This window comes from Pipistrellus kuhlii, unplaced genomic scaffold (assembly GCF_014108245.1).
Source record: "Pipistrellus kuhlii isolate mPipKuh1 unplaced genomic scaffold, mPipKuh1.p scaffold_m20_p_8, whole genome shotgun sequence".
Taxonomy (NCBI): Eukaryota; Metazoa; Chordata; class Mammalia; order Chiroptera; family Vespertilionidae; genus Pipistrellus; species Pipistrellus kuhlii.
Genome location: NW_023425584.1, coordinates 70,358,383 through 70,385,990, shown reverse-complemented (window position 1 = coordinate 70,385,990; position 27,608 = coordinate 70,358,383). Strand labels below are relative to the sequence as shown.

Below are 27,608 nucleotides of genomic sequence, written 5' to 3'. Positions count from 1 at the left end.
CAGCAAAGCCTCTCAGAAAGACCAACACTATACTCAGAACTGGTTTCATTTTCCTTTATTTTTTTTTAAAAAAAGCCCCTAAGTTCTATGGCTTCCAGGAAGCATCAGAGAAACAGAAGTGCCATTTCTGTACACTTTGTAAAGCAACACCTAGATGCACACACCTCCGCCAATGCCCCAGCGGCTCCGCCCGCCCGGCTGTGACTGCCTGGCCTCTGCCGCACCTGCGGGCTGAGACGGGCTTTAAGGCGCTGATTCCTGCGGCCCAGTGGCACTGAGCAGACACAAGAAGCCCTCACGCCGGGCACGGCCCTGGCCTAAGTGGCCGCGCAGCTGGCTGCCCGGGCTCCAGGAGAGGTGCAGCAGGACGCCTGTGGCCACACCGTCCGAGCTGTGGTGCAGCCCTTTGGTTGGGGTGCCGCTCCCACCGCGCCTTCCCCTTTGGTTTGGGGAGGCCCGGGGGGCTCCCCCCTGGCAGCAATGCCCCACAGCGCCCCCTCGAGAAAATGGCCTTTGGATAGAGGGAGACGAGCTAGACTTTATGACACTAATGGGGCGGGCAAGCTGGACGGCACGGCGGCCGGGGCCTCCAGGTCACACTACTCACTTCAGCAGACATGGCGAAGGGGCGCAGGGCAGAGGCCGTGTGTGTTCTTTCCTTGTTTTAAATAGTTAATGCTCTTGGAAGGGAGGACTAGACACAGGTGTAGAAATTTCGGCCAGAGTCTTCTGTGAAGGAAGTCACCCCCGGGGGGAGCACTCCGGGCCACAGTCCGGGTCCTGGCTGTGGCCACCCAGACGAGCTCCTCCCGGAGCTGCCGCGGAGGGTGCGGAGCCACGGCCGGCGTCACTTGTGCCTCTGCAGTGATTTCCTCTTCCTCCTCTTGAAGAAACAGCAGCACCTGGAAGGAGGAGAGTGCGGGACGTGGACACGGGTGGGAGGGGCAAGCTGGGTGCAGAGCAGAAAGGAGGGATCAGCTGGCCCCAAGGCCTCTCCGCCCCCGACACTGCCCGGGGTCTTACTTGGTGTCATCCGCTACCTCTACCTCTGCGGGCGCTGTGATGGGGGCGTTGGAGTGACCGGCAGTGGGATCGTCAGCATTCAGCTCCCCATTGGTGGAATTCAGTGCCTGGTGAGTGGGCAGCAGAGGAGTCACGTGGGTGTGATCTCCAACCACCTTCCTACCCTCGCCCCCGCCCCCACAGGGTTGTTGGGGTCCTCGGCCTGGCGCCTCACCTGGTTTTTGCTGTATAGCTGGGCTTTCTCCCTAGGCTGAGTTTGCCCAGGCAGGTCGGTGTGAACTGTGCCAATGGGCGTAGGCTGCAAGAGGGGCAGGACAAGGTGCTGAGGTGGGCACCACTCCACCCCTATGAACCAGGTCCTACCTGGATCTGCACCAAGGCCTCAGGTACTCGGGTCCTCCTCCAGTTCAAGGCACAACCCCCAGGTCCAGGGTCCCACCCTCCACATTTAGGGTCTCATCCCAACATGTGGGGCCCGACATCCCCAATGCCCAGGGACCCCCACATCCAAGGAAAAGCCCTCCAAGTCCAAATCTTTCACACGGCGCGGAAAGGCCCTGTCCAGGCCCGGCCCACCCCAGGCCGCTCCCACATACCAGGGGCTTCCCCGCCCAGTCGTACTCGTAGTCGAACACAAAGCCGCTGCGGTCGAAGAGGTCTGTGAAGAGCTTTCGCAGGTAGTCGTAGTCGGGCTTCTCGAAGAAGTCCAGGCGCCGCACGTAACGCAGGTATGTGGCCATCTCCTCTGAGAAGAGTCAGCGGGGCTGGGGGTGGATGTGGGCAAGGGGCGGGGATTCGTGGGGGGAGGGGAGGATGGCTGGGGCAACAGGGACAGCGAGGGCAGGGAACACAGCACTGGCCGGAAAGCCCTCACCTGGGTGGCTCTCGCAGAGCACCTCAATGGGCGTGGCCCGCTTGGTGTCCCCGATCTTCTGGTAGCGCTCCTTGAGCGTGTCCGCCTGCAGGCAGAGTGGTCAGCGACATCACTGGGAGCCACGGCCAACCCCTCACCCACACGCCCTGGCTCACCTTGAGCCCCTGCCAGGGCAGACTGCCACGCAGGAAGTACATGAACATGTGGCCTAGCGCCTCCAGATCGTCACGGCGGCTCTGCTCTGAGGGGAAACAGCAGTTCAGCAGGAGAACAGCAGGTCAGTGCGTCCCCCCTCCCCAACCCCGCCTGTGCCACTGACCCTTGCCCAGGTGTGTGTTGATGCTCATGTAGCGCGCCGTGCCCGTCAGGCTTTTGTGCTCGCGGTAGGGGATGTGCTTCTTGGTCTCGGGGTCGATGTACTCCTTGGCCAGGCCAAAGTCGATGATGTGGATGGCATGCTGCCGCTTGCTGCCCGGCCGCCCCACCAGGAAGTTCTCGGGCTTCACGTCGCGGTAGATGAGGCTCTTGGTGTGCACATACTCCATGCGCGTGATCTGGGCAGTGGGCAAGCGTATCCATCTGCGTGGGTCCTGCCCGGCCCCTCCCGCAGCTCCCTTCCCCAGGCTCCACCCCACTCCTCTCCCGGCCACATCCCACCCTGCAGCCAGGGGTCCCCTAGCCCGCACCAGCTGGATGGCGATCATGAGCACAGTCTTGAGCGTGAATGTGCGGTCACACAGATCGAACAGGTCCTCCAGGCTGGGCCCGAGCAGCTCCAGCACCATGGCGTTGTACTTCCCGCACGGGCCAAAGTAGTAGACCTGAGGGACACCCTCTGCGGGTGGAGCACGCACAGATGCCGACGGCGCCTGCAGCAGGCCCCGCGGTCCCCGCCCGCCCAGCACTGCCCTGCGCGGCCGTACCTGTGGAGCTGAGCTGCTTGTAGAAGCGGTATTCCAGGTGCAGCTGCGGTGCCCGCGACTTGATGGGCTCCTGGAGGGACGGGGAGGAGGTAGAGAGTTACCTGGGGTGTAGCACCGCCCCTCCTCCTGCCCAGACCCCACATGGGGATAGTTTCTGCTGTTGAGTGAAGAGCGTGGACTCACCAATTTGATAGCTACGTATTCATTTGTATAGAGATTCTTTCCTGGGGAGGAGAGAGAAGTCAGCACAGCACGACCCCTCAGCCCCCATTCCGCCCCACCCAGACCCTGCACGACACCCCCCCTCAAGGGGCACATTCTGTTCCCCAGTAGCCCCCTTGAACTTGGCCCTGGCCTTCCAGGTCCTACGAGTGAAAAGGATACCTGCAAGATATCCACACCCCTTTGGGTATCCCCATCTACCCTGAGCCCTCACATCTCAAGCCCCCACCCTATCTTACTGCTGCTCTCTCCTCTAGCCTCTGCCCACCACCACCTATGTTCTCCAGATCCCAGCCTCCCCAGCCCCATCGAGGTTACCCAAGCAGTCTCCCTAACCCGCCTCCACCATTCAAGCAGCTATCCCTCCAAGCACACCAATGTGCCCCAATTTCCCCATAAAAGAAAATGGAACATGGCCCTTCTCAACACCCGCTGCAGGAGTGGGAACCAAAGACATCCATATCCTCTAAGCATCTCCCACCTCCCATCACTCCATCCCCACGACCTCAGGGGTACAGTCTCCTCAATGAATCTACGTGGATCTTGCAGACAGGAGGTGGCAAAGTCTGGACCAGCCCATGTGTCCCTCCAATGCCCATCCATGAGGTCCCTCCCACCAGTGGACCACACTCTGCCTCCCCCCCCTGCCCGCAGCCATTGTTCATTCCAGCACCTTCCTCCCCCACCCCTCTCCCCATGACAGTGGAGTAAAGGACACTGGCCAGAACCCCCCCTTACCCAGAGGTTTGTCATGACATGCAGAGGACTTACCCCAGGTGCCCTGTGTCCTCCTCCAGCCCCTCCCCGCCCCCCCACTTCCAGGCTGGCTGTGTCAGATTAGACCTTGCCCATGATGCCAGCAGGCAAAAGGCCAGGCTGGCTTCCCCAGGCAACAGAGCCCAGCAGGCCAGGCAGGAGACTTGCACCCCTCTCAGGTGAGGGATCACCCGGGGCAGGCCTCACTGAGCCCACCCACCAGGACCTGCAGGTGCCCACAGAGGAAGAGCTAACAGCCAACCTCACAGAACTTTTTCTCCTGTTATAGTCTCTAACGCCAGCAGAGACCCAGACGGTCCAGCCACTACTGCTGGGTGACCTGCCATATAGTCAAGGGGCCACCCCAATCCAGACTCATATGCATCTGAGTTACTGTGCACGGTGCCATGTACCCCTGTACCACCATCTCTGGTCCAGTGGCCCCTCCCGGTGTCATCCTGTCCTTGGTCCTGAGACTACCATCACCAGGTCCTGAACACCACAAACGTGGCCACACACTATGTCCACACCTCAAGGCCTACCTTACTCTGCCTGCTGCAGCTGGCAGTCAGGGTGACATCTTCACTCTAGCTATTCCTGCCCGCCCACGTGGCGGCAGACACCAATGTGTTCCACCTCAGAGGTTGATGCCAGGGCTCCCCAGCGTTAGTCTGCTCCACTGGTCACAGCCACTGCCTTCTGTGTGCCAAGAAGTCCACACCACTGTGGCATCCAGCTGTGGGCATGTGTCTTCTGCTCTGTTGTGGCTATTCTAGGTCCTTGGTTTCCATGGTGATTCTCAAAGCCCTGAAGGGTGTCCTGGAGTCTGTAGCCGAACTGGAGGTGGTAACATCTCTTACGAACTGTCCCATCCACTCCTGGGAATGAACTCCCAGTGATGCTTTGTCCCTCTGAGAGAGCTTGCCCAATCTTTGTTAAGATTTGTTCCAGGAACACTTGAAGAATTTTAGCATTCATACGATTGGCATTGTTTTTTTCAGACACCCATTAGAAGGAAAAGGGAGCCTCCTTTTAGTCCTGATTCTTGGGTTTTGATAAAAAAAAAATAAGTGTCCCACCTGTGTTTTCACCCACCATTTTTTAAAATGTATTTTTATTGATTTCAGAGAGGAAGAGAGAGGAAGCAATAGAAATATCAGTGATGAGAGGGAACCATTGACTGGCTGCCTCCAGCATGTTGGACCCAGCCTGAAACCCAGGCATGTGCCCCTGATTGGAACTTAACCAGAGACCCTTCGGTTTGCAGGCTAACACTCTATCGAAACTGACAAGGGCGACCCCACCATTTTTTTATGGAAGTCTTAAACACAGAAAAACAGAAGGAACTGTTCAGTGAACAGCTACATCCTAACTGCCTATATTACACAATGAACAATTTGCTATCTGTTCTGTTGCATATCAGTCATGAATCTCTGATTTGTAGCTACTCCAGCCTGCAGCTCAAGTTCTATAATAATAAAAGCATAATACGCTAATTAGATCGGATGACCTTCCAGACCTGAAGCAGTGGGGCTGAGGCAGAGGCAGCGGCTGCCAAAATGGGGGAGGGGGGGAACGGGACCGAGCCCCTTGCACGAATTTTGTTCACTGGGCCTCTAGTGTATGTATATATAGTTCTTGTTTGCTCTGTGGGATATTACATTTACCAAGAAATGCACACATCTGCCAAAACCGGTTTGGCTCAGTGGATAGGGACTGAAGGGTCCCAGGTTCAATTCCGGTCAAGGGCATATGCCTTGGTTGCGGGCACATCCCCAGTGGGGGGTGTGCAGGAGGCAGCTGGTCGTTGTTTCTCTCTGATCGATGTTTCTAACTCTCTATCCCTCTCCCTTCCTCTCGGTAAAAAATCAATAAAATATATATTTTTAAAAAATGCACACATCTGAAGGGTGCCATCTGATGAGCTTTGATCAATGTGTGTCCCTCTGCACCTACCCTTATCAAAGCACAGAATGTCCCCACCACTCACACCCCTTCTTGGTCCACCCCCACCTGCACCAAGACAGAATCATCTGGTGTGTTCTCTCCCACCGGTTCCTTTCACATGGCATGATGTGCTCAATTCCTGTGGTGAAGCATATCCGTGGTTCCTGGTGACAGCTGAATGAAGCCTTATTTCTTCAAGGGGTCCCACCCAGTCAGCATGGGGACACCTGGGTTGTTTCCAGTTTTCTGTTATAAGCAGAGCCGTAGTGAATGTTGCCTGTGGACAGGCTAATCACTTCTCTAGTAGGTTTGCTGGCTTGTACTGCACAGGTGGATGCCTTCTGTGCTTCCAGGCCATTTGTCTGCTTATGCAAAGTGTCTGTTCAAATCTCTTGCCCATTTTTAATTGGCATGTCTGTCCTTTTATTATCAAGTTATTGTCCTTTCACATATCCTGAACATCAGCGCTTTGTCTAATGGTGCTCTGAAAATATTTCTTCATAGTCTGTGTTTGTTCCAGCTCATAACAACATTTTGTGAAAGACATTTTAAACAATCATGAAGTCTAACCGGTCCTTTATGGTAAAAGATCATTTTATTCTGTCCTGTTGTTACTTCATGTTTTGACTGCATATGAGTTCTAGGAGAGCCAAAGTCCTTGGAGTCCAGCCTGAGCTTAAAGTGAGCACGCACATGTGCTCTGCAGTCTGTGGATTTATAGACTTCTGGGCTCTGAGAGCTTCACCAATGCTCGTGTTATCAGTTTTACCTATGCATGCAGCAGGCGAGAGAGTCTGCAAGGCCTAGCAGAGAACAACTCCATCGGGGCTATGAACAGGAAGAAGATTCCAGAGGCCACACAAGATGGCACGTTGCTAGAGATGCCTCCCTGAACTTCCCTGACCTTAGACTAAGAAAGCCCACCTGTGGGGAGAGGGGCAACTCCAGCCCTGGAGTAATGTCTGCTCTCTCAGCACATCCTAACAAAACCAACATCAGTCCCTAATGGAGTCAAGATAAGTCTTAAAACCAACCTCAACCTAGACTTAAGTCTGTGGCACGTGGCACTCACAATATCCAACATACAATAAAACATTATCAGACATGAGAAAAACAGGACTGTAAAAAGGAAAAACAAAGTGAAATACATCACATACGTAGACATTTATAATAGTTATAAGTGTGTTCAAGGATTTAAAGAAAAAAATGGGCAAAATAAACAAGATGGGAAATCTCAAGAGAATAGGAGGGGAGTCAAATGGAAGTGAAAAATACTGTGTATGAAATAAAATATTCACTAGATGGGACACTGCAGAGAAAAAGGTGAACTTACAGCAGGGCAATAAAAACCATCTATACTGAAGCAAAGAGAGAAAATGATGGAAAGAACATGGAAAAGAACTTAAGGAACTATGGGATGATGGAAAGAACATGGAAAAGAACTTAAGGAACTATGGGACAGCATCAAACACTCTTAACATAACATTGGAGTCTGAGGAGAAGACAGTAAACTGAGGCAGCAAAAACACAAAGAAATAGCTGAAACCGGTTTGGCTCAGTGGATAGAGCGTTGACCTGCGGACTGAAGGGTCCCAGGTTCAATTCCAGTCAGGGGCATGTACGTTGGTTGCGGGCACATCCCCAGTAGGGAGTGTGCAAGAGGCAGCTGATCGATGATTCTCTCTCATCGATGTTTCTAACTCTCTATCCCTCTCTCTTCCTCTCTGTAAAAAATCAATAAAATATATTAAAACAAACAAACAAACAAAAAAGCCACCAAGAAATAATGGCCTAAATTTTTCCGAATGTAATTTAAAAGTGTCAATAAACATATCCAAAAGCCCAATGAATCCCAAGCAGGATAGACACAAAGAAAACCACACCTAAATGATGTATAATCAAAATGTGAAACCAAAGAATATCTTCAAAACAGAAAAAGACACATTATATTTGAGAACAATGCTCAACGTTATCAAGAAAATGCAAATAAATTCCAGGGACAGCACTTCACATCCACTAACAAGGAAAAAAGTCTGACAACTCCAAGTGCTGGTGAGGATGTGGGATAACCAGACTCCATATGCTACCTGAAGGAGATTAAAGTATACAACCACTCTGGAAATCGGTCTGGCAGTTTCTCTTAAGACATACGACCCTTGTGACTCAGTGCTTTAACAAAAACACTCATACACAAGATTTTGAGAAGGATGCTCAGGACAGTTTTATTCATAATAGCCTAATCTGGGCACAGCTAAATATCCCTGAGCAGGAGAATGGAAGAACAAAATGGAGAACAATCATACAAATGGACAAAATAACAAAGAGTGACTAGCTACAGACACACATGACAACATGGATATTCTCAAAAATGCACTGAGCAAAAGAAGCCAGGCAGAAAAGAACATGTATTCAATTTAAAAAAAAAGTTTCAAGCCGGGACCGGTTTGGCTCAATGGATAGAGTGTCGGCTTGGGGACTGAAGCGCCCCGGGTTCGATTCCAGTCAGGGGCATGTGCCTTGGTTGCGGGCATATCCCCAGTAGGGGGTGTGCAAGAGGCAGCTGGTCGATGTTTCTCTCTCATTGATGTTTCTAGCTCTCTGTTTCTCTCTCTTCCACTCTGTACAAAAGTCAATAAAATATATTTTAAAAAAAAGAAAAGAAAAAAAGTTTCAAGCCAAAAGCTGCTACACACTCCCCCCACACCCACCCCTAAAAATGCCCACTCATCTTTCTGTGCAGACCTGGACTGTTTAGGCTGCTGCTCCAAACACCAAAGAACAGGATCCATGATGGTGTCTGAGTCCACAAAGCTGTATCGCTCTCCCCAGCCCCACAGGGACAGTATGTGCACACACCCATGTGCACCCTCACAGGGCAGCAGGGCAGCTCCGTCAGGGGGAGCTGAAGAGCTGGCCACCATGCTGCTCAGGTCCCTCTGTGTAGGCTGGGCTGAGCATGTGGGGCCCATGCTCTGGGAAGGTGTTTGTCTCTCCCTCACCCACCACAGTCTTAGTTACTGATGTGACAGCCCAGTGCCCGTCCTGCATGACCTTCCCACCAGCAGACAGGGGTGGGCACTAGCCCCTAATAGTACATGGACTCAGAAACCCCAAACCTGGGGCTGTTCACAGCTCCTGACAACCAAATGCTAAACAGTGCACCAGCTTAGACCCTGGAGGCTTCTATGTCAGCTCTCCCATACTTTGATCCTCCAACAGAGCTGTTCCTCAGACACAAGGGGAGAGGTCGGGAGTCTACCCCACCTCCCAACCTCCTCTTCGGGGAACAGAACACACATACACACTTACCTGTGTCCTGATCACAATAATCAGGAAGGCCATCTGCAAGTGACTGCGACCTCATTGGGCAGCCTTCCCCCCACCCTATCCCCCGAATGCAAATGAGCGGGGCTCACCTAGCCGGAGCTCCCCGAAGTTGCCACAGCCTATCTTCTTCCCGACCCGGAAGTTGGGGCCCACCATCAGGACCCCCGAACTGGTCCCCGTGTTCCGGACGCTGTGGCTGGTCCGGCCACCGGCCTTGGACATTCTCCGGCCCTCCTCTGACTCCCCTTTCCCTCCTTTCTTGTCAAAATCCATAAGTTTGTGGTACCCTGGCCTCTCCACGGTGACTCTGCTGCTGTACAAATCCCGGGTCTATGGAGACCTGAGGTCACGGGCGGCTCTTTGGGGCTAGCACACCATGGCACCTGGCGGACTCCTGGCTAATGAGATGTGGGTACTCGCGAGGGCCAGGCCGTGGAACTCATCTCGGTGGCCTCAAAGTTGCACGCAGGGGGAGGACACATTCTGCTGACAGGTCCCGCCACCTCAAATCTTGTGACTCCCAGCTGGGGGGAAAACAGAGACACGGGTTAAAAGATTGAGACACAACTACCCACCTACCCATAATACAGCCCAGGGTCCAGAGCACAGTATGGCACAGTGGCATTAACTAACAGGGCTGGCACAGCAGGATGGCATTCTGGAGAGACCTCTGAAGGCACAATCAGGGACAGAGGCCACTGTGATTTCCATGTATCAAGGTAGTATAGATGTGCATTGTTGAGTGCTGGCCCACAACACAGCTCAAAGACAATTGCACTGGGAAGAGTGAAGTCTAATCAAGTGACAGAGGCCCCAGAACCAGGTAAGGAGCCCCAACTTGGATGCAGAAAGAAGCAAGGGCCACTCTGCCCACAGCCCTTCCCCCCAAGCCAAGGGGTCGTTCCTCTGAAGAAGGAAGAGGAGAGACCGCAGAGCGCCCTCCTCGCCACTGACTGAGGATCTGACCAGCTACTGATGCGAGTGATACCATGAGGCCTAGGGGGCAAGGACCCCAGGGGAATCTCAACCCATGGCCCGGGGCTCCCTCACCCTGAAGCCAGAACAGGGCTCTGGCAATGACGAAAGGGAACAAGAGTGGGGGCCTCTGAGTACCAGGCCAAGGACAGAGTCCTCTGTCAGCCCTTGGCTTTGGTTCTGGGAACAGCTGGCCCAAGCCTCAGAGCCAGAAGGAATAGGCACCTCATAGAGGGTATCCCAGCTATGTGTTCATGGAGAGGTGGGACTACAAGACAGCAGGACTCGAGGTGCAGTGAACACACACACCTTCCCATGCTCGCACACTCTCTCCTGTGCTTACACACACACGCGCATGCACACCCTTCCCCATGCTCACACATGTGCATACCTCACACATGTCCATGCTCTACCATGCTTAGCAGTCCTCTCAAGAGGGACCACACGCATAACCAGGCACATGGAGGTGCCTAACCTGCATGTGACCCTTGGACCTGCACACAACCAACATGGAGAAGGGTCACAGCCCCAAAAGCATGGAGACTCTGTGTATGCACCAACACACCTGGCCCCAGGCAGCTACGGAGAGACAGCAGCCAGCCAGGACTACAGAGTACAGTGTACATACTGCCCTCCCTGAGTCCCCAACATCACCCGGTGACCCCCACTGCAGTGTGTCTGGGCCCACACAGCCCTCTTACACAGGGAAGATATACAGACACTACCTTCAGGGGACAGTGGGCATAGGAAGGCAGGTGAGGGGCCTGACCCTTCCCCAAGGACACCAGCCCCTGCTCACCCCACAAACAAGAGCTGCCGCCTCACCACCCACCAGCTACATGGGGGTATTCTGGGTCCTCTCCCGGAAGCTCTGAGCCAGTTGGGACCTGCAGGGGGATAGCAAAGTGAGTCAAGCACCTGCCTGAGGGGAAAAAGTCTGAGTTAGGGCTAGGACCAGAGCTGAATGCCCAGCCCAACACACACCTGGACAAAGCAGGTGACCTACAGCCTCAGGAGAATGGAGTGTCTGACCTCAATCCAGGAGTTAAAAGCAATTATCCTGGAGGAAGGGACCTTTCATCCCTCCTTTATCTTCAACCACACTAGGATGGCCCCCAATTTCACCCCTTAGTGTCCCCAACAGAGGGCAGGCCCTCCAGGGGTGTGGGCTCCGTGTGGACCCACATGGCCAAATTCAATTCCACACTGACATAATCCCCAGGCAGATCCTGGAAGCTGCTGTCCCGCCTGTGTTCACAGTGAGTGTGTCTCATAGATTCATGCTCCAAGTCAGGGCCCTGCTTCTCCACCAATGCGCACCTCATGTGAGTTACCTGCCCTGTTCTTTTTGGGGTCCTCCATCTTGTCAGGGCCAGGGGCTGGGCCTCTTCTCTGACCATCTCCAGTCAGTGATGTCACAGTCCCTGGCTGACATCATTAGCACAGCCCCAGACCAGAGCCAGAACAAGTCTGAGGAAGGTACAGGCAGCCTCCCTCCCACAGTGCACAGTGGACCCTGTTGTGAATGTAGCCTTGGAAGCACCAAGACTCAGATGATCCTGGCTACAGACCCTTCTCTGCAACTCTGGACACATATGTTCCCGTGTTCCCCCACAGCAGGAACCTACCTCTACCCGGGGACTCAGTAACATGCAGAGGCAGCGCCTCCTCCCCAGGAATCACCTGGGCCCAGGAACACAGCACCCCAGGAGCCATGAGCACCCGGTGTGCCACGTCCTGGAATCTAAGCATCAAAACTCCGGAGGGACCCAGGAGACCTGCCTACCCTGGGTTTGAAGCTGAGAAGTCCCAGGGCACCTGAACATCGTGTCATGGCAGAGAGGAAGGAAGTGCCCCACAATATTGCACAGGAACCAACCACACAGCTCCTGGAGATAAGGCCAGTGTCAAAAAAGATTAAGCAGAAATGGGTCTTAAAGCACCAAGTTACAGACGAAGGGAGAAGAGACAGCTGAACCTGGAAGAAGTGCCATCAGCAAGCAGATGGACACGGGACTGAGTGTGCCAAGCAGGTGGCCTGAGCAGTGATCTGGGGTGGGAGCACCAGTCAGTGCTGCCCCAGAGGGTGTGCAGAGTTCCTGCCTGAAGTCCTGACCAGGACCTGATGGAGGAAGGGGCTGTCCCCTGTGAGAAGGGACAGCTCTCACTGCACCCAACATGGAAAGGTGGACTAGACCCATCGATGCTCTTGGAAGAGGACCAGAGATCACGGGGGATGGTCACGAAGTGGCAGGATGCTCTCACACAGTTCAAGAAAAGCAAACACATCCACAGGTGGCAGCAAGCCCATGAGGAGCAGAGGGTAACAGGTACTTTTCTTGCATGCTTTCAACAGTCTTAAAACATTTTCAAAATTAAGATTACAAAAAGGCAAGGTTGCAGCTACAAACTCAGATCACAGCAACCAAAGTCAAGCAACAGTCTGGGTCATAAAAACACGCCTTCCAGGCAGAGTTGCCTTGGTGTGTAGCTGCTCTGGAACTAGTCCTGGCTCATCACCTGTAACAAAGGTACCACACTGACATAAGATGGGGGGACTCAGCAATCAGCATCAGCTTCACAATAATTCTGTAAATCTAAAATTGTTCTAAAATAAAGTTTATTTTTAAAAACCCAAACCTTGGCCCTGGCTGGGGACTCCATTTATTGGAGCGTCGTCCCATACACCAACAGGTAACAGGTTCCATTCCCAGTCAGGGCACATGGCTAGGTTTCGGGTTTGATACTTAATCAGGGTGCCTATGGGAGGCAACCAATTGACATTTCTCACATGTTTTTTTTTTAATCTCTAAAAATCAATAAAAACATATGCTATTGTGAGGATTAACAACAAAAATTTCAAATTTCCATCTTCTCCAGCAGCTTCTTCCTGCCCCTCCCTCACCCTCAAGTGTGGTGCCCAGCCATTGTCCCTATGCAAATGTCACCACTGACCCCCTTTCCATGGGGCAGCACTCACACAGTCACTGAGTTCCTGCCCCAAACCATAAGCTCCTCAAGGACACAGCAGCCTTTTGTGTGGCAGTATGCAGAAACTCAGAGACTGGTGAACAAATGATAGCAAATAGACCAAAAGATCCAAGAGAAAGAAGGCAGAGATGCAGAGGAGGTATAGATGGCCTCACATCGCTCTGCCTTTCTAGTCTGACATGCAGATTAGCAGAAAGGCTCTCACTTCTCAGCCTGTTGTGGTTAGAAAAGGAACATTCAGTAGCGGTGACACCATGGGAAATGGGGACTTTGACGTAAAAGAAAACACTGACATTTAGGTAAATTAAGTTCTCTATCCAGGCCACATAGCCCAGAGGAACAGCCAGAGCAGTACTAGTGCCAGCCATGTAGGTGTAACCCTGTCTCCGCCCTTTGCAGGGTAGGAAACGATTCCTGCACAGAAACAAAGTGGCAAACAGTGCACCCTCCAAAGCTGCCCGTAAGGTGGGCAAGAACTCAGGAAATGGTTCCTGAGGCTGGGGATCCAGGGCAGGACCCACCTCACTGCATTCCTCAAGTTCTACTTTCCTCCCTCCCAGTGAGCACAATGAAAACAATGCTTTTGCATTTCCTAAAATCAGCCTTGGTAGGAAAAAATGGATGGGGAGGATGCTCTCGCCTCCCACCTAGCAGGTGCAAAGTTAGGAACATGCAGGGCTGGATATCCTCATTGCCAGAAGTTCTGGGGGGACCTATGCTGGAGGAAATAAAGGTGCCCCCAAGACGCCTGCAAACTGGTCAGAACACATGGAAAGTGACACTGCCCAGAGCGCCCTGATTTTACTGGAGTGGGCCCAGCATCGCCTGTAGGGGCCAGTCCCACTCAAGGGACCTGACCATGCAGGAGGGAGACAGGGCCAGCTAGCTCTCTTGGGGTAAGACACCCTTCAAATCAGACACCTTTCAGTCACTTCAAGACTCACCTCCTTGGGAGACAATCAAGGGTGCCCAACTGCAAAACTCACTATGACCAAAGGCCAAAGGCTGGCATGCTGTCTTTATCTGTCTGTGAAAGTCTCAAAGTGCAGGACCTAGCCAGCGCCACCACAGTGACTGGGGCACTGGCATCTGCTCTTAACTTCTGGTTTTCTGGAAAGTGCAGGGCAGAGGACAGGCAGGGTTATAGAACCTGGTCAGCGTTCCCAGATTTTGAGAAGGCAGAGATGCCATGCTGACGGGTCAGAGTCCAGGACAGAAATGGCTGAAGAGAAGCCACTGAAATGTGAGGTGGGGAGGGGAGGCGTTTGAGGGATATGGAGGAGTGGACCCTCATCCATGGTGGACGGAGCGTAAAATGGTGCAGCCACTGTGAGAAAGTCTGCAGTTCCTCAAACAGTTCAATATGGAGACAACTATGACCTAGAACCCAGCTCTTCAGCACACACCAAAGAGAACTGAAGACACATCTACACAAATCTGTGCATAACGTCCACACAGCATGATTCACAAAGGCCAAAAGGCAGATACAGCTTGAACGTCCATCACCCGGTGAACAGATAAAGTGTGCTTCATCCATTGGAATATACTCAGCCATGAAAGGAAGTGAAGCACTGACACTTGCTATGATTTGAATGAACCTCGAACACATGATACTCAGTAAGATACAAAAGGCCACACGGCCTAAGCCAGTTTGGATCAGTTAATAGAGTGTCGGCCTTTGAACTGAAAAGTCCCACATTCAACTCCAGTCAAGGGCACATGCCTGGGTTGTGGGCTCTATCTCCAGGAGGGGGCGTGCTGGAGGCCCAATGAGTGTGACTCTGGCTGGCAGCTTGAAGAATAGGGCCTGTCCCTACATAGATCGAAGTTCAGTGGGCACGGGTCACTGCCAGAGCCACACCTCCTGCCCTTAGGTCCGTGTTGAACAAGTTTCTGTCACAAAGGAATCAGAGGTGTGTACCCATAGAAAGTAACAAGCACAGAAACTGGCAAGACAGTGGGGAGAGAAGGAGGGCTGAGTCGTGGTGTAAGTACTTGACACCAACCTGCCAGCCTCAGCCCTTCCCAGAGGCCCTGGGTGAGGCCTGACGGTATGCAGAGAGCTCCCACAACTCCCCAAGAAAGGTTTGGCCCCCTGTCCAGGGGGCGTAAGCTCACACAGTATACCCAAGTGCTTTAAACTGGTCAAGATGACTACACAGCTCCCACTCACCTGAGGCTTACACACATCTGTAAACACACGAGGCTCCTGCTCACCTGGAGGCTCAGAAAGCCAACCCCCTAGGACACACCCTCCCACATTGATGGCCAAGGCACACTAGTGACCAGATAAAAACCTAGAGACCCCAGAGCTGCCTAGTCCTGTCTCTGGCCACAGACGCAACGATGCAGCTTTCTCACACTGTTGAACAGGCAGCACCTTGACTTTGATCAGCCCAGGGGTGGAACAGCCACCAACACCAAGAAGGCTGCATCAGAGTTACCTGAGGTGCTACTAAAAACCCAGATTTCTAGTTCCCCCTCAAGATGCTAGTGCCAGTAGCCAGATGGGGCCTGAGGACCTATACCCAGCGAACACCCAGCTGTTGGGCTAGAAGCCACCATTCAGTCGTAAGGATTTTACCTCCCACCTGGCTGGCCAGCCGCCCACACCAAATCAAAACCCGGGCCCAGCACACCAGCACAGCCACCCAGGCATAAACATGCAGGCTCCCTGTTACCACTAAAGCCTAATAAGCAACGAATAGCTTTTAATGTAAATGTATCACATGCAATATTTGGAATATACTTATACCAAGCAATTTTGGGTTGTTTGTCTGAAACTAAATCTGACTGGGCACCTACACTGCTGCATCTGGCCATACCTCTACAAAGCTGTTTTGCTCCCAGCATCCTCGGGCTAAAGCTTAAGCGGGGAGTGTAGAACCCACAGCAGGGCTGACAGACTTCTCGGCAAGTGCCATTTTCTACTCAAATCTGTGTTTTTTTAAACTGTCGATTTTTTAGAGAAAGGGAGAGAGAAACATTGATCAGATGTCTCCCACATGCACCCCAACGGGGGATGGAACCTGCAACCTGGGTATGTGCCCTGACCAGAAATCAAACCTGCCACCTTTTCATGTATGGGACAATGCTCCAACCAACTGAGCCACCATGGTGTGGACGAAAGGGGCCATATGCTAACCTGAATAGTTCAGGGAAGGCCTGCATGGCTGCTGTGCAAACTCAAAGACCTAAAATAACCACAAAAGATGGTTTGAAAATTAAACATTTAACTACAAACAGGTTATAGCGGGTAGTCATGTCCTAGGCCAGTACTTTCCCCGACAAAGATCAATTTAGATCTTTACTGAGCCCATTTGTCTTTTTGCTTCTAAGATAACCTATCTGTGAAATGTCTGGGTAACTTGTAACTTCCCTTTTTTTTCTGGACCCCTCAGGGCACCCAGATATTCCCTCATTGTTATTGTTATCAAGTTAATCATCAACTGTTAATTATGTTAAACTATGCTGTATCCATCTAGTATGTAAAAAAAGCATATGTCCATCATTTCACTTTTGCTTTCTCCCACCTCCCTAATCTATCACAAATGAATTTCATGTAACCCACTTATGTATTTTCCTTTTGATGGTAAATTTATAAAAACAAGGTATGAACTCCCCATTCTCCAGAGCATTATCTCAATTCGTTGAAGTTCTACTTCCTGACATATATCAACAGTTTGGCTCAAATAAACTCACAAAATTCTTTACAGATCTGAATGCTTTTTATTATATATTAACAATGGCCAGGGCCAAATCTGTGTATTTCTTAAAACCAAGCATTTCAATGAATATTTACTGTGCAAATATTGATAAACATCAGTTTAAAATACATTATATCAAAGAAGAAAGAATAAGCTGTCTCTCACCCATTACATGTTTAAATATACTGATTGAGTTAAGCCCTGGCCTGCGTTGCTAAGTGGTTAGAGCAACTCCTAGAACACCAAAGGGTGGCAAGTTTGACTCCAGTCAAGAGCACATACCTGGGTTGCAGATTGGACATGGTCAGGGTTTGTGCAGAAAGCAACCAATCGATGTGACTCTCTCACTTTGATGTTTCTCACTCTCTCCTCTTGCCCCTCTTCCTTCCACTCTCTCTAAAAATCAGTAGGAAAAATATCTTTGGGCCCTAGCTGGTTTGGCTCAGTGGATAGGCCTCAGCCTGCGGACTGAAGGGTCCCGGGTTCGATTCAGTCAAAGGCACATGCCTGTTTGTGGGCTCGATCCCCAGTAGGGGGTGTGCAGCAGGCAGCTGATCAATGATTCTTTTTCACCATTGATGTTTCTATCTCTCTCTCTCCCTCTCCCTTCCCATCTGAAATCAATAAAAATATATGTATTAAAAAAATAGCCAAAACCAGTTTGGCTCAGTGGATGGAGTGTAGGTCTGCAGACTGAAGAATCCCAGGTTCAATTCCGCTCAAGGGCATGTACATTGGTTGCGGGCACATCCCCAGTGGGAGGTGTGCAGGAGGCAGCTGGTCGATGTTTCTCTCTCATTGATGTTTCTGGCTCTCTATCTCTCTCCCTTCCTCTCTGTAAAAATAAATAAATAAATAAATAAATAAATATCCTTGGATGAGGATTATCAAAAATAAATAAATTGATTGGGTTAATTAAAATAAGTTTCACCCATTGGTTTTTGCTTTTTAATGAGGCTAGTGGCATACAACTATACACACAGTTCACACCCCAAGCTACCAGCATTGCTGAAGGTGTTGAGTAATCTGTCCCTCCCAAGCAACTGTCACTGCCCACGAGCCAGGTACCATCGTGACCATATCAGATGGGGAAGTGAGGCCCAAGGCTGGGAGATGCCTGGAGTCCCCCTGCAGCCTGCCAAGCAAGGGGCACAAGCCACAAAGTACATTAGGGCCAGTGGGGCTGGACTCCCAGCTTTGGAGATGGGCAGCAGAGCAGCTGCCCTGTCCATTGTGCTCTTTGCTCTCCTAGAATAGGGAAGGCAGTCCTCTAATCAGCTCCCCAGCTGTCTCCCATCTAGCAGATGTCCTATGGGATGTGAGATGCAGTGCCTAGCCTGTATAAGAAGCCAGAGAAAGCAGGGCAGGTATAACGTCACCCCTGGAGGTGGGGACAAGACCAAGAGGGTGCAGAGGAGCCCAGGGGCCTCTCTCTCTGCCTGGAGGTAAGGCCTACCCCTGAGGGAAGCCACTGGATGCTCTGCCTCTCTCAGTCCCCTCTCCACCTCCTTCCTTAGACTTCCAATTCCTGGGCCCAGCAGCTGGATGTCTTTTCTGGGCCCAGGGCCTGAGACCTTGGGACATCTATGGTTGTCACAAGTGGGGCTGCTTTGAGGAAAGCCCTGTCGCTAGGAGGTCCTTGAGACCCAGGGTGACCTCACACACCACAGGGGAAAGGCTCTGTAAAAACCTGCTGTCCAGGAACCTTTCAGAAGCCATCAACCCCAGGAGTCTTTGCTAGTCTCTCTGTGAGCCCCAGCCCATAATCTTGTGTGGGATTCCTAGTCCCCAAGGTGCCCAGGTGAACTTGGGAAAACTTGAGAGATATTGGCTGACCTGAGGAATGAGGTCTAGGACCACACCCACAGGCCTCTCTCTCAGCCTGGAAGTGAGGCCTACTCCTCAAGGCAGCCACTGGATGCCACTGTCTAGCCCAGCAGAGCCTCATCATGTGCCTGCCATCTTGCCCTTGGCAGGACCACAGCAAGTAGAGAAACAAGTCACACTCCCATCTCAGGATTACCTCCAAGACAAGGTCCCAGTGGAGGCTGGGGCCCTAAGCGACGCTGCCCCGCAATAGCAAGTCCTGGGGCAGCTCTTCCAATCTTCTTAAAACATTATGCCAGACTCTTGCTTCCAGAGGTGGAGCTGACAAAAGGACAGAAGTCCTGCCCTGCCCTCAGGGCCAAACACAATGAGCCCTGCATCCTCTGGTCCTTGTCAACTGGGGTGGCTGTACCCCAAGTGAGCAGTGCTTGCCCTGCCCTTAATGGGAGCCTTCTCAAGCCTGCACGTGATCTGCCAGCCTCAGCCCTCCCTCCTCCATGTCAACATGCTTCTGTGGAGTTTGAGATATAACCTAGAAGCAGACTGCATCCCGGGTCTGGTGTGCCACTTCATTTGTCTCTGGACACAGGCTGACAAGAACCGACAGCAAATAAGACTGCTTTTTACCATGACATGGCCTCCAACTGTGGATGCCACTAAACTCCTGGATAAGAAAGGACTCATCCCAAGAAGGCTGTCTTGAATGGGGGAAGGCTACGAGGGACCTCACACTGCCCTAAGGCGTTCTGAGGGAGGGGACCCAAGACAAGATCTAGAGAGAGGCTGGGTGAGAGGAGAGCCAGGGTGAAGGCCTGCCTTGGGCTGGGTCCCAGAACTGTAGCACTCTATTTACAAGGAGCCTCATCAAAGCCAGATCCTCCTGACTCCAGCAGGCTACTCAGGCCTCGACTTCCTCATCTGTGCAGTGGGGACTCAGGAAGTGGCCCAGCAAGGCTCCACAAAGCTCTCCAAATGGGAGGGGACAGATGCAGAGCTGTCCAAAGCAGGGTCTTCTAGACCAATCAGGTCTCAGCTCAGGAATCCAGAGCTGTGCCAGCATGGAGAGACCACAGGGACAGTCCCCACCAAGCAGTCAGAGCTCATGACTGCAAGGCCTCCATTGGGCACGACAGTGGCCACTGACAGAGAATGAAGGCCCCGTCACTGCTTCATCACCAGAACCAGATCCCAACCACATGCTGGGCTCCTTCACAAGGACCTGCCTTCCCCTTCAGGGTTAAAACAAAGGTGGCCAACCCACCGAATGTCACCGAGGCAGCCCCATCTCTCCTGCCCCTCCCTAGCCCAGCTCCTTGTCCTGCCTACTCACCTGTGGGTTTTCAGGACCCAGAAAAGATATGCCAAGACAGGGACCCAACCCCACCACAACCAAGACGAGAAGCCCTGCTGCTCCTAAGGTGGCCGAGGGCAGCATGTGGGGGCCTAGAAATGATGGCAAAATTAACCATGGGACAAGTGGTATCCCAGGGAGATGCCACGGTCCCTAAGTTCAGCCTCGTAGGAACCTTGCTCAAACCCACTAGTAAAGCCCCGCAATACAACTGACTCCACAGCTGTCTGGGACTCCTCTCAGGTGCCTTGCTTCCCAAATTACTGACTGGCATGCTAGCTCCCCACGCTGGGATGAGCACAGAGGGAGGTTTTTCAGTTTTTAAAAACCTCACCTGCTTCCTCTTGCCACCCAGGGGTAATTACTGTGTAATCAGAAGGAGAGTCAGATGGAACCAGACCAGCAGTTCAAAGAAGTCAGTCTGCACAGGGTTGTTGTCTCAGCGCAGGGACGCCCAGAGCCAGGTAATGAGATGCCCGTCACCATCTGCTTCAGAGAAATTAGAGGGATTGGAACCAGACAAGAAGCCACTTTACAAGTGAAGGGCTGACTGCCAATGGTGCGCGGAAAAATCAGACCTGTGCCTGCTGTCGCCTACTGCTGTGGGGGAGAATCCAGTCAGCTCCTCTGGCCTCCCCACTCCTGCACACACTTACACCTCCACGGGCAGCAGACACAGCTGGCTCTCTAACTTGGGATTGGCCCATCCCCTGTGACCCCAGCAGCCTTCCCATTCCATTCCTGAGAGACAAGGCCACAGAATCCACAGGGTAGAGGCCTGGGACGGTGAGGGACAAACAATGGGGTCCTGGAGACTCCAGGGAGGGCTGTGTAAGTACCTGGGGACACTGCACCCAGCCCCTGCCCGTCACCCGGCCTAAAGAGTCCAGAGCAGTTCCCATCTCAGAGTACAATTTGGTGGAGACACAGTGAGAAACAGAAACTAACTACTGGCAACCACAACAAACTTCCCCTTTTCAAACCTGCGGGTTTGACTCACAATCTGTTCTTCACAGAGGTGCTCCATCCCCTGCAGCGGCCACCCCTTCCCTGACCAGAGCAGCTCCTGGCAGGTGGCTTTCCCCTGGATGGGGAGCCTTTGTGCTTCCCCACTCATCTCACACCCTGAGCCCGGGGCCTGCACATGCCAACGGAGCCTGTCCGTGAAGTTCCCTACACCCCCACCTTCCCCCGGCAGAGACAGAGCTGGAGCCCCCCCAGATGGAGTACCCCTGGATGAATGTGCAGCCAGCCCGGGTACCCCTGTGGAAGGGACTGGGGGGGAGGGGGGGGAATGCCAGATTCCACCCACCACCCACCTACTCGCAGGAAACGCTCCAGGGCCATTTTCTGCAAACAATCCCTGCCCAGGATACCTCTGCAAGGCTTCCTCTTAGGCCCCCAGCCCCTAACCCCTGAAAGTGAGTTGGGGCAGAGGGGCCGAGGAAGGGCTGTCCCAGGCAGGGAAGGGATCAGGGGTGGGATCGGTGTGGCCTGTGGAGAAGGCTAGGCACACAGACCTCCCACCACCCCTCTGGGATCTGAAGTGTTTCCAGAAAACAAAGCCAGTGGGGAGGGCCCAAGGCGGGGGACGAGCCAGGCTGAAAACCAGGAGTTCCTGAGCAGCACCCCCCAACAGGTCACCCCAGATGAGGCCCCTCCTTGCTACACACCCATTCCCTATTCAAAGCACCCCCTCCCGGCTGTCCCCCTAAGACCTTCAGGACCACAAAGGGGGATGGAAATATGTATGCCACTGTAGGACGGGTGATGAGAGGCGGGACTCCAGGGGAGAGAGCTGGAGGAGTGGGTGTCCGGGGGATGGCGGGGGCGGGGGGAGGGGGGGGAGGGTGTTGTGGGGGACAGTGGGGGTCTGGAGTAAGGGCCTGAAATCTGGGGAACAGTAAGTGTAAAGGTGACAGAGCCTAAGTTTGGGGGTCACTGGGGGTGGGGACACGGACTGGAAAGCAGAAAGGGGTAAGAAGTAAGAGTATGAGAGTCAGAGGGCTGTAGGTGCAGTGGAGTCAGTGTGGGGTCAGGGAAATGGTGAAACGGGGTCCGGGTTGTGGGATCTGTGGCGGTATGGGTTACAGGGTTCAGAGTGTGGGTTCGCAGGTTGTACGGGCACAAGAATCTGGGGTGCGGGGGCCCAGAGAGTGGATCGTAGGGGTAGCGAGCTCTGAGGTGCGGGGGTGGACGGGGTGCAGGGGTCCGCTGAGTGCCGGGGCGGCGGGTCCAGGACCGCGGGGGTGGGGCCGCAAGGCCGGGCGCGCGGCCGCGGCAGCAGGCGAGGGCGCGCGCGTCGTTACCTCTCGGCCTCCGCCGTGGCCGTGGCCCAGTGGCCGACCGGCCGAGCTGGACGGCCCGGACTCCCTCAGCAACGCGACGCGGTCCCCCGCTACGGGCCCCGCTCTCGTTCCGGCTCCGGCGCCCGCTCGAGCCACCGCTCCCACGCTGCTGGCCTCCGCATGTTGGGCGCGGGCCGTCCCCGCCGCGCGGGCGCCCGGCTCGCCCGGCTCGCAGCGTCGCCGCGGACCTCACTTACGCCACCAGCGTCGCGGGCAGGGCGCGGCGCCCACTGCGCAGCCGCCGCCACCGCTGGGCGCGCGTCGACGTCACAGCGCGGGGTGGGGACGAGCGGCGCGCCCGCCGTTTTGCGGCAGCAGGTAGCGCCGACCTACGGCCGCCGCGCTTTGCGGCCGCTTCGGGGTTGGTAGGCCGCTGCCCGCGGGTTAACGGAGGCGCACGGCCGCGGAGACCCGCGCGAGCCGGGAGGGAGCCGTGCCGCGTCCACCTTTGGGGGACGGTTCTCTCGCCGCCCGCCCCGGCTCACCCCGCCGTTGCCATGGCAAGGCGTGGCCGGTTGGCTGCCCCGCCGCGCTTCCGTAACGTCACGGTCTCGCCACCTGATGTCACGGCCGGGCGGCGCCGGGGGTGTGGTCAGCGCTGGGTCTGGCAGACTTGTGGGGTAGGCAGCTGCGGGAGGCCGCCTGGGTGGGGCCAGGAAGCCTAAAGGACTCTAGGACTCTGGGCGAGAGGTGCGGTCGGGCTTCCCAGTGTCCTAATGAGTGGTGACGTCAGCGAGGAGGAAAGGAGAGCTCGGCACGGACCGTGTCCGCCGTGGGCCACCCGAGGCAAACGGCCCGAGTGCCACTGGGCCGCGCTGCCGAGCCCAGGCCTCGCACACAGGTGGCGCTCTGTAATGCCCACCGCCGACCGAGAGGAGGCCTGGGGAGGGGGTGACTGGCCAAGTATCTGCGGTAAGGCCCCACCCAGGACAGGGCCTGGAGAACCGTTGCCTGCCCACCTGTATGCCCCGCGTGCCTCCAGCGGCCATTTTAAAGTTTGAGGAGACACATCAATTCCAGTATTTATTAAGTGCCTTCCATCTGCTCTGGGAATAGAATGGTGAGCCGGACTCTCAGCGTTGCTTGCTGAGGAGACCTCAGTCCTGGGGAGAAGTGGGGACAGGACAGTACCTAAGTGGACACCATAGTTTTTTAGAGGGTATGTTATAAGGTGGCGCTGGGCAGTGACTAGCTAGATAGGGTGCAAAGAAAAAGTGGAGGAGAATTAAACTGGGATGGATGGATGGTAGAATGGCAGTGGTTTGGAGCCAAGTTGGGTCCTTGCAGAGGCAGGCTTTCAGGCTTGCTCTGCCCCAATCCTCTTCCTATAGTTCCACATTTAATGTTACCATCTCCAGGAAGCCCAAGCCACCTTCCCCAACCGTTCTTTCTCACTGCATCCTAACCCTCTCCAATCTGAGCCTTATCATAAAGGAGTGTGTTTGTTTAAAGTCAGTCTCCTCGCCCTGGTTTGTGTGTGGGTTGGTGGTTGGAGCGTCATCCTGTACAGTGAGTGGTCCAGGTACGATTTCCAGTCAGGGCATGTGCCCTGTGTTGTGGGTTTGATATCCAGTTGGGGCATGTACATGAAGTGACCTATTAGTGTTTCTCTTCTTCTTTCTCTCTCTCTAGAATCAATGAAAAGTGTATCCTTTGGTGAGTATTTAGATAATAAATAAGTAGGTATATAAAATTACCCTCCACGGCCGAAGACTGGGACTGCTTTGTTCACTGCTGTGCCTGCACATACACTAGGCACTCTTTATATGGGGAACAAAGGAAACTCCATAGTCCTCCCAGATTCTGGAGAACTTGGGGGTTTTATTTCCTCAGACTTCCTGTTCCATCTCTTCTCTCCTACTCTTGACATTCAGGAAAATCTGCTTTTAGGTGCTCAACTCCCACGGGGGACAGGTGGCACCATGGTATTCCTCTCCAAAGGTATTTCAGCCTTAACCCAGAGCATCAGCCTTGCTCCTGTAAAAGGCAGGGTGGTTTGGGCAGCTGAAAGAATGCAGAAAGTGAGGCCAGTTTAGGGATTTTTGCCAACCAGAGTCTGTGTGACTATGGGTAGGTCAGTGACCCTTTCCGGTCCTATTCATCTGCATGTTAGGACTAATGATTCCTTGGGTATAGGAATCCATGAATTAATGAATAAAGAACAGCCAGCATAAGGCCTTAATGAACACATTTCTCTCTAATCACTTATTCGAACAAATGTCTCTCGATCACTTGGGATCTTTGAAAAAGCAAACCGCCTTTCCAGCTTCCTTATTTTTTAACCCACTTCAAATATGATCCACCTGTTCCTGTGTCCTTTTGGCTTTGATCATGAGGACACTGGGAAAGCTGGGGTGTGAAACAGCCCCTTTGGGGTTCTTGATAAAATATTGTACGGAGGATGAGCTGGTCTCCCCATCACCCCTCAGAAAATCAACATCTTGGCCGGTAAATCCTAAAGTGCTGTGGTTTTCACAGAGAAGCCAGCAGGAAGCGCCCTGTTCTATCTTTTACATTTACAAGAGGCAGGTTCATCTGTGTCGCACTTCTTGGACCCCAGGACAGGCTCAGGGCTGCGTCCTGGTGTCCAGCACCAGCTCAGGCACAGCAGTGCTCTGGTTCACTTTGTTGAATTGAATTAGTTTCCCTGCAGGCAGGGCGCTCCCCACAGAGTGCAGACACACACTTGGACGTGCACATTGCCTTTTTCAAGATGTGAAAACAGGTTTAGAGAGAGGAAGAAACTTGTCTACTGACCCCCAGCTTTAAAACACGTGCTGCTGCCTTCCACCATTGGGTAGTGCCAGCTCCCACTGTTCTGAGGGGGCACCTGGGACCCCCCACCCCAGTCCCAGTGCCTGCAGCCGAAGAGTGTTAAACCAAAAGCCGGGCATGGTGCCACATGCACACGACTGATTTAGAGAAGTGAGAATTCTCTCTCTCGAAGTTATGAGCAATGGAGGGTAAACGGGGCCCGAAGACATATGGTAGAGGCAGTGAGGAGCAGCCTTAAAAAAAACAGATCTGGCATTAGCCTCTTTGGCTCAGTGGATAGAGTGTCGGCCTGTGGACTGAAGGATCCCGGGTTCGATTCTGGTCAAGGGCATGTACCTTGGTTGCAGGATCCTCCCCAGCCTGAGCCCTGGTCAGAGTGCATGCAGGAGCAACCAATGTTTCTCTTACATCGATATTTCTGTCTTTCCCTATCTCTTCCACTTTCTCTAAAAACCAATGGAAAAATATCCTTCGGTAAGGATTAAAAAAAAGAAACTGAGGCCGAAACCGGTTTGGCTCAGTGGTAGAGCGTCGGTCTGCAGACTGAAAGGTCCTAGGTTCGATTCCGGTCAAGGGCATGTACATTGGTTGCGGGCACATCCCCGGTAGGGGGTGTGCAAGAGGCAACTGGTCGATGTTTCTCTCTCATCGACGTTTCTAGCTCTCTATCTCTCTCCCTTCCTCTCTGTAAAAAAATCAATAAAATACATTTTTAAAAAAGAAACTGAGGTCTGGAGAGTACAGAAGCTCCTGGAATGAACTATCCACCTCCAGGGTCTCCCCATCCTCTTGAAAACAGCCCCTAGCAACCTGAGGTGTACCACATGACAGCCCAGCCATCTTTGACCCAGAGTAAGCCAATCTGAACCTCTTCTGTACTCGTGAGCAAGAGGAGGGAACTGCCTTGTGAAGTGGGACCAGATAGTGGCCTTTGGCCACAGGTGGCTTCTTGGGCATTTGCTTACCCTATTTTCATACAGTGTAGGGTGACCAAGCACCCCAGTGTGTCTGGGTCTCCTGGGATTATCAATACTAAAACCCAAAAATCTTGGCAAACCAGGATGGCTGAATGTGGGGCATGTAGTGTCCTACATGTGACCAAGGCTTCTTCATCCCACCACCAGGGGGCCAAGGCCTGGGCAAGATAGAGGGTTGATTAGTGTCCACCCAAAATTTATGTCCACCAAGAACCTCAGAATGTACCATATTTGGAAATAGGGTCTTTGCAGATGTAATTAGTTAAGATGATGTCATATAGATTAGAGTGAGCCCTTGAATCCAATGATTGATTGTCCTTATAAAAAAAAAAAAAAAGACACACAGAAGACGGCCATGTGAAGACAGAGGCGGAAACAGTCAAGCAGCCATAAGACCAGGGACTCTGGAGCTCCCAGAAGTTGGAAGAGGCAGAGAAGACTCTCCGAAGAGAGTAGGGCCCTGCAACACCTTGACCTCACATTCAGGTTCCAGAATATGAGAGGACAAGTTGTTGTTTTGAGCCACCCAGTTCTGGTGGTGGCTTCTACAGGTATGGACCTGGATTTGGCCCCTGTTAAGGGTTGCATTGCCTGCCCCCAAAAGACATGTTGAAATCCTGATCCCCTTGGTACTTATGAATGGGCCATTTACAAATAGGGACTTTACATATGTAATTAAGTTAAAATGGGGTCACAGTGGAGAAGGAGTGGCCCTATTATAATGACTGTTGACTTTATATGAAGAAGGAAATCTGGACACAGATGATCAGGGAGACAGCCATGTGGTGACACAAAAATTGGAGTGATGCATCTACAAGTCAAGAATGGCAAGGATTGCTGGAGCCACCAGGAGCTGGGAGAGAGGTCTGAAGCACACTCCCTCATGGCCTCAGAAGGACCTAACCCTGCCAACACCTGTTTTAAGCCATCCCATTTGTAGTTATTTGTTATAGCACCCCTAGGAGACTAAGACAGCATCAAATAGTCCTATTTGAGATTTGGAAAGTAGAGCAGGTGATGAAAAGAACCAGCTCCCACCTTGGCCAGTGTTGCTCAGTGGTTGGAGCATCAGCCCTCACACTGAAGGATTGCAGGTTCAATTCCCAGTCAAGGGCACATACTAGAGTTGCAGGTTTGATCCCCAGCCCTCGTTGGGGGGCATGTCTGGGAGGCAACTAACCAATGTGTCTCTCCCATTGATGTTTCTCTCTCCCTCACACTCTCCCTTTCCCTCCCTTCCACTCTCCCAAAAAATCAATGGAAAAAATATTCTCAGGGGAGGATTAACAAAAAGTCTCACAAGCTGGTAACTAGAAACTACCAGTAACAGGACCTCCTGTTCCACCAGCCTCCTGCCGGTAAAGGTGACCTATCCCCACACCTGGCTAGGGTTAGCGGCCCCCTCCTGATCCTGCTAAGGGGCCCTCTCAGCCTACCCCTCCCCCAGGCATCTTCAAGTCCCCTCCTCCTGCCCACATCTGAGGCACCCTTGGGCTTTGTGCCCACTGAACCATGAATACTGCTCTTGTCCTGTCCCAGGGACACTGTCCCCCACTACCAATCCCCTAAGTGCAGCCTCATCAGG

The 27,608-nt window shown here is 53.0% G+C and overlaps 1 protein-coding gene across 2 annotated transcripts; it reads right to left on the bottom strand.

Annotated features, from left to right (window-relative positions):
* Positions 1-40: 40 nt before the first annotated feature.
* Positions 41-22,532, bottom strand: CSNK1G2 (casein kinase 1 gamma 2). Of its 2 annotated transcripts, XM_036424171.2 has the most exons (12): positions 22,233-22,520; positions 9,162-9,596; positions 3,004-3,044; positions 2,821-2,890; positions 2,584-2,732; positions 2,217-2,451; positions 2,053-2,138; positions 1,898-1,982; positions 1,620-1,768; positions 1,238-1,321; positions 1,024-1,130; positions 41-902 (listed from the first exon to the last, which is right to left on the bottom strand). In XM_036424171.2, the coding sequence occupies exons 2-12, from the start codon at positions 9,343-9,345 to the stop codon at positions 848-850; spliced, it is 1,245 nt and encodes a 414-aa protein (XP_036280064.1). In that variant the 5' UTR covers positions 9,346-9,596; positions 22,233-22,520; the 3' UTR covers positions 41-847. The 2 variants fall into 2 exon arrangements, with proteins under 2 accessions (XP_036280064.1, XP_036280065.1); XM_036424172.2 differs by lacking the exons at positions 41-902; positions 1,024-1,130 and having other exon boundaries at positions 1,248-1,321; positions 1,620-1,787; positions 22,233-22,532.
* Positions 22,533-27,608: the final 5,076 nt, after the last annotated feature.

What these genes read in the sequence shown, in the direction of transcription:
- CSNK1G2 (XM_036424171.2), bottom strand. Translation starts at nt 9,345, where the DNA reads ATGGATTTTGACAAGAAAGGAGGGAAAGGGGAGTCAGAGGAGGGCCGG. An exon ending in CAACACACACCTGGGCAAGG is followed by an intron (nt 2,139 to 2,216) that starts GTCAGTGGCACA and finishes GTTTCCCCTCAG; the next exon opens with AGCAGAGCCGCCGTGACGAT. An exon ending in GCTCTGCGAGAGCCACCCAG is followed by an intron (nt 1,769 to 1,897) that starts GTGAGGGCTTTC and finishes GACTCTTCTCAG; the next exon opens with AGGAGATGGCCACATACCTG.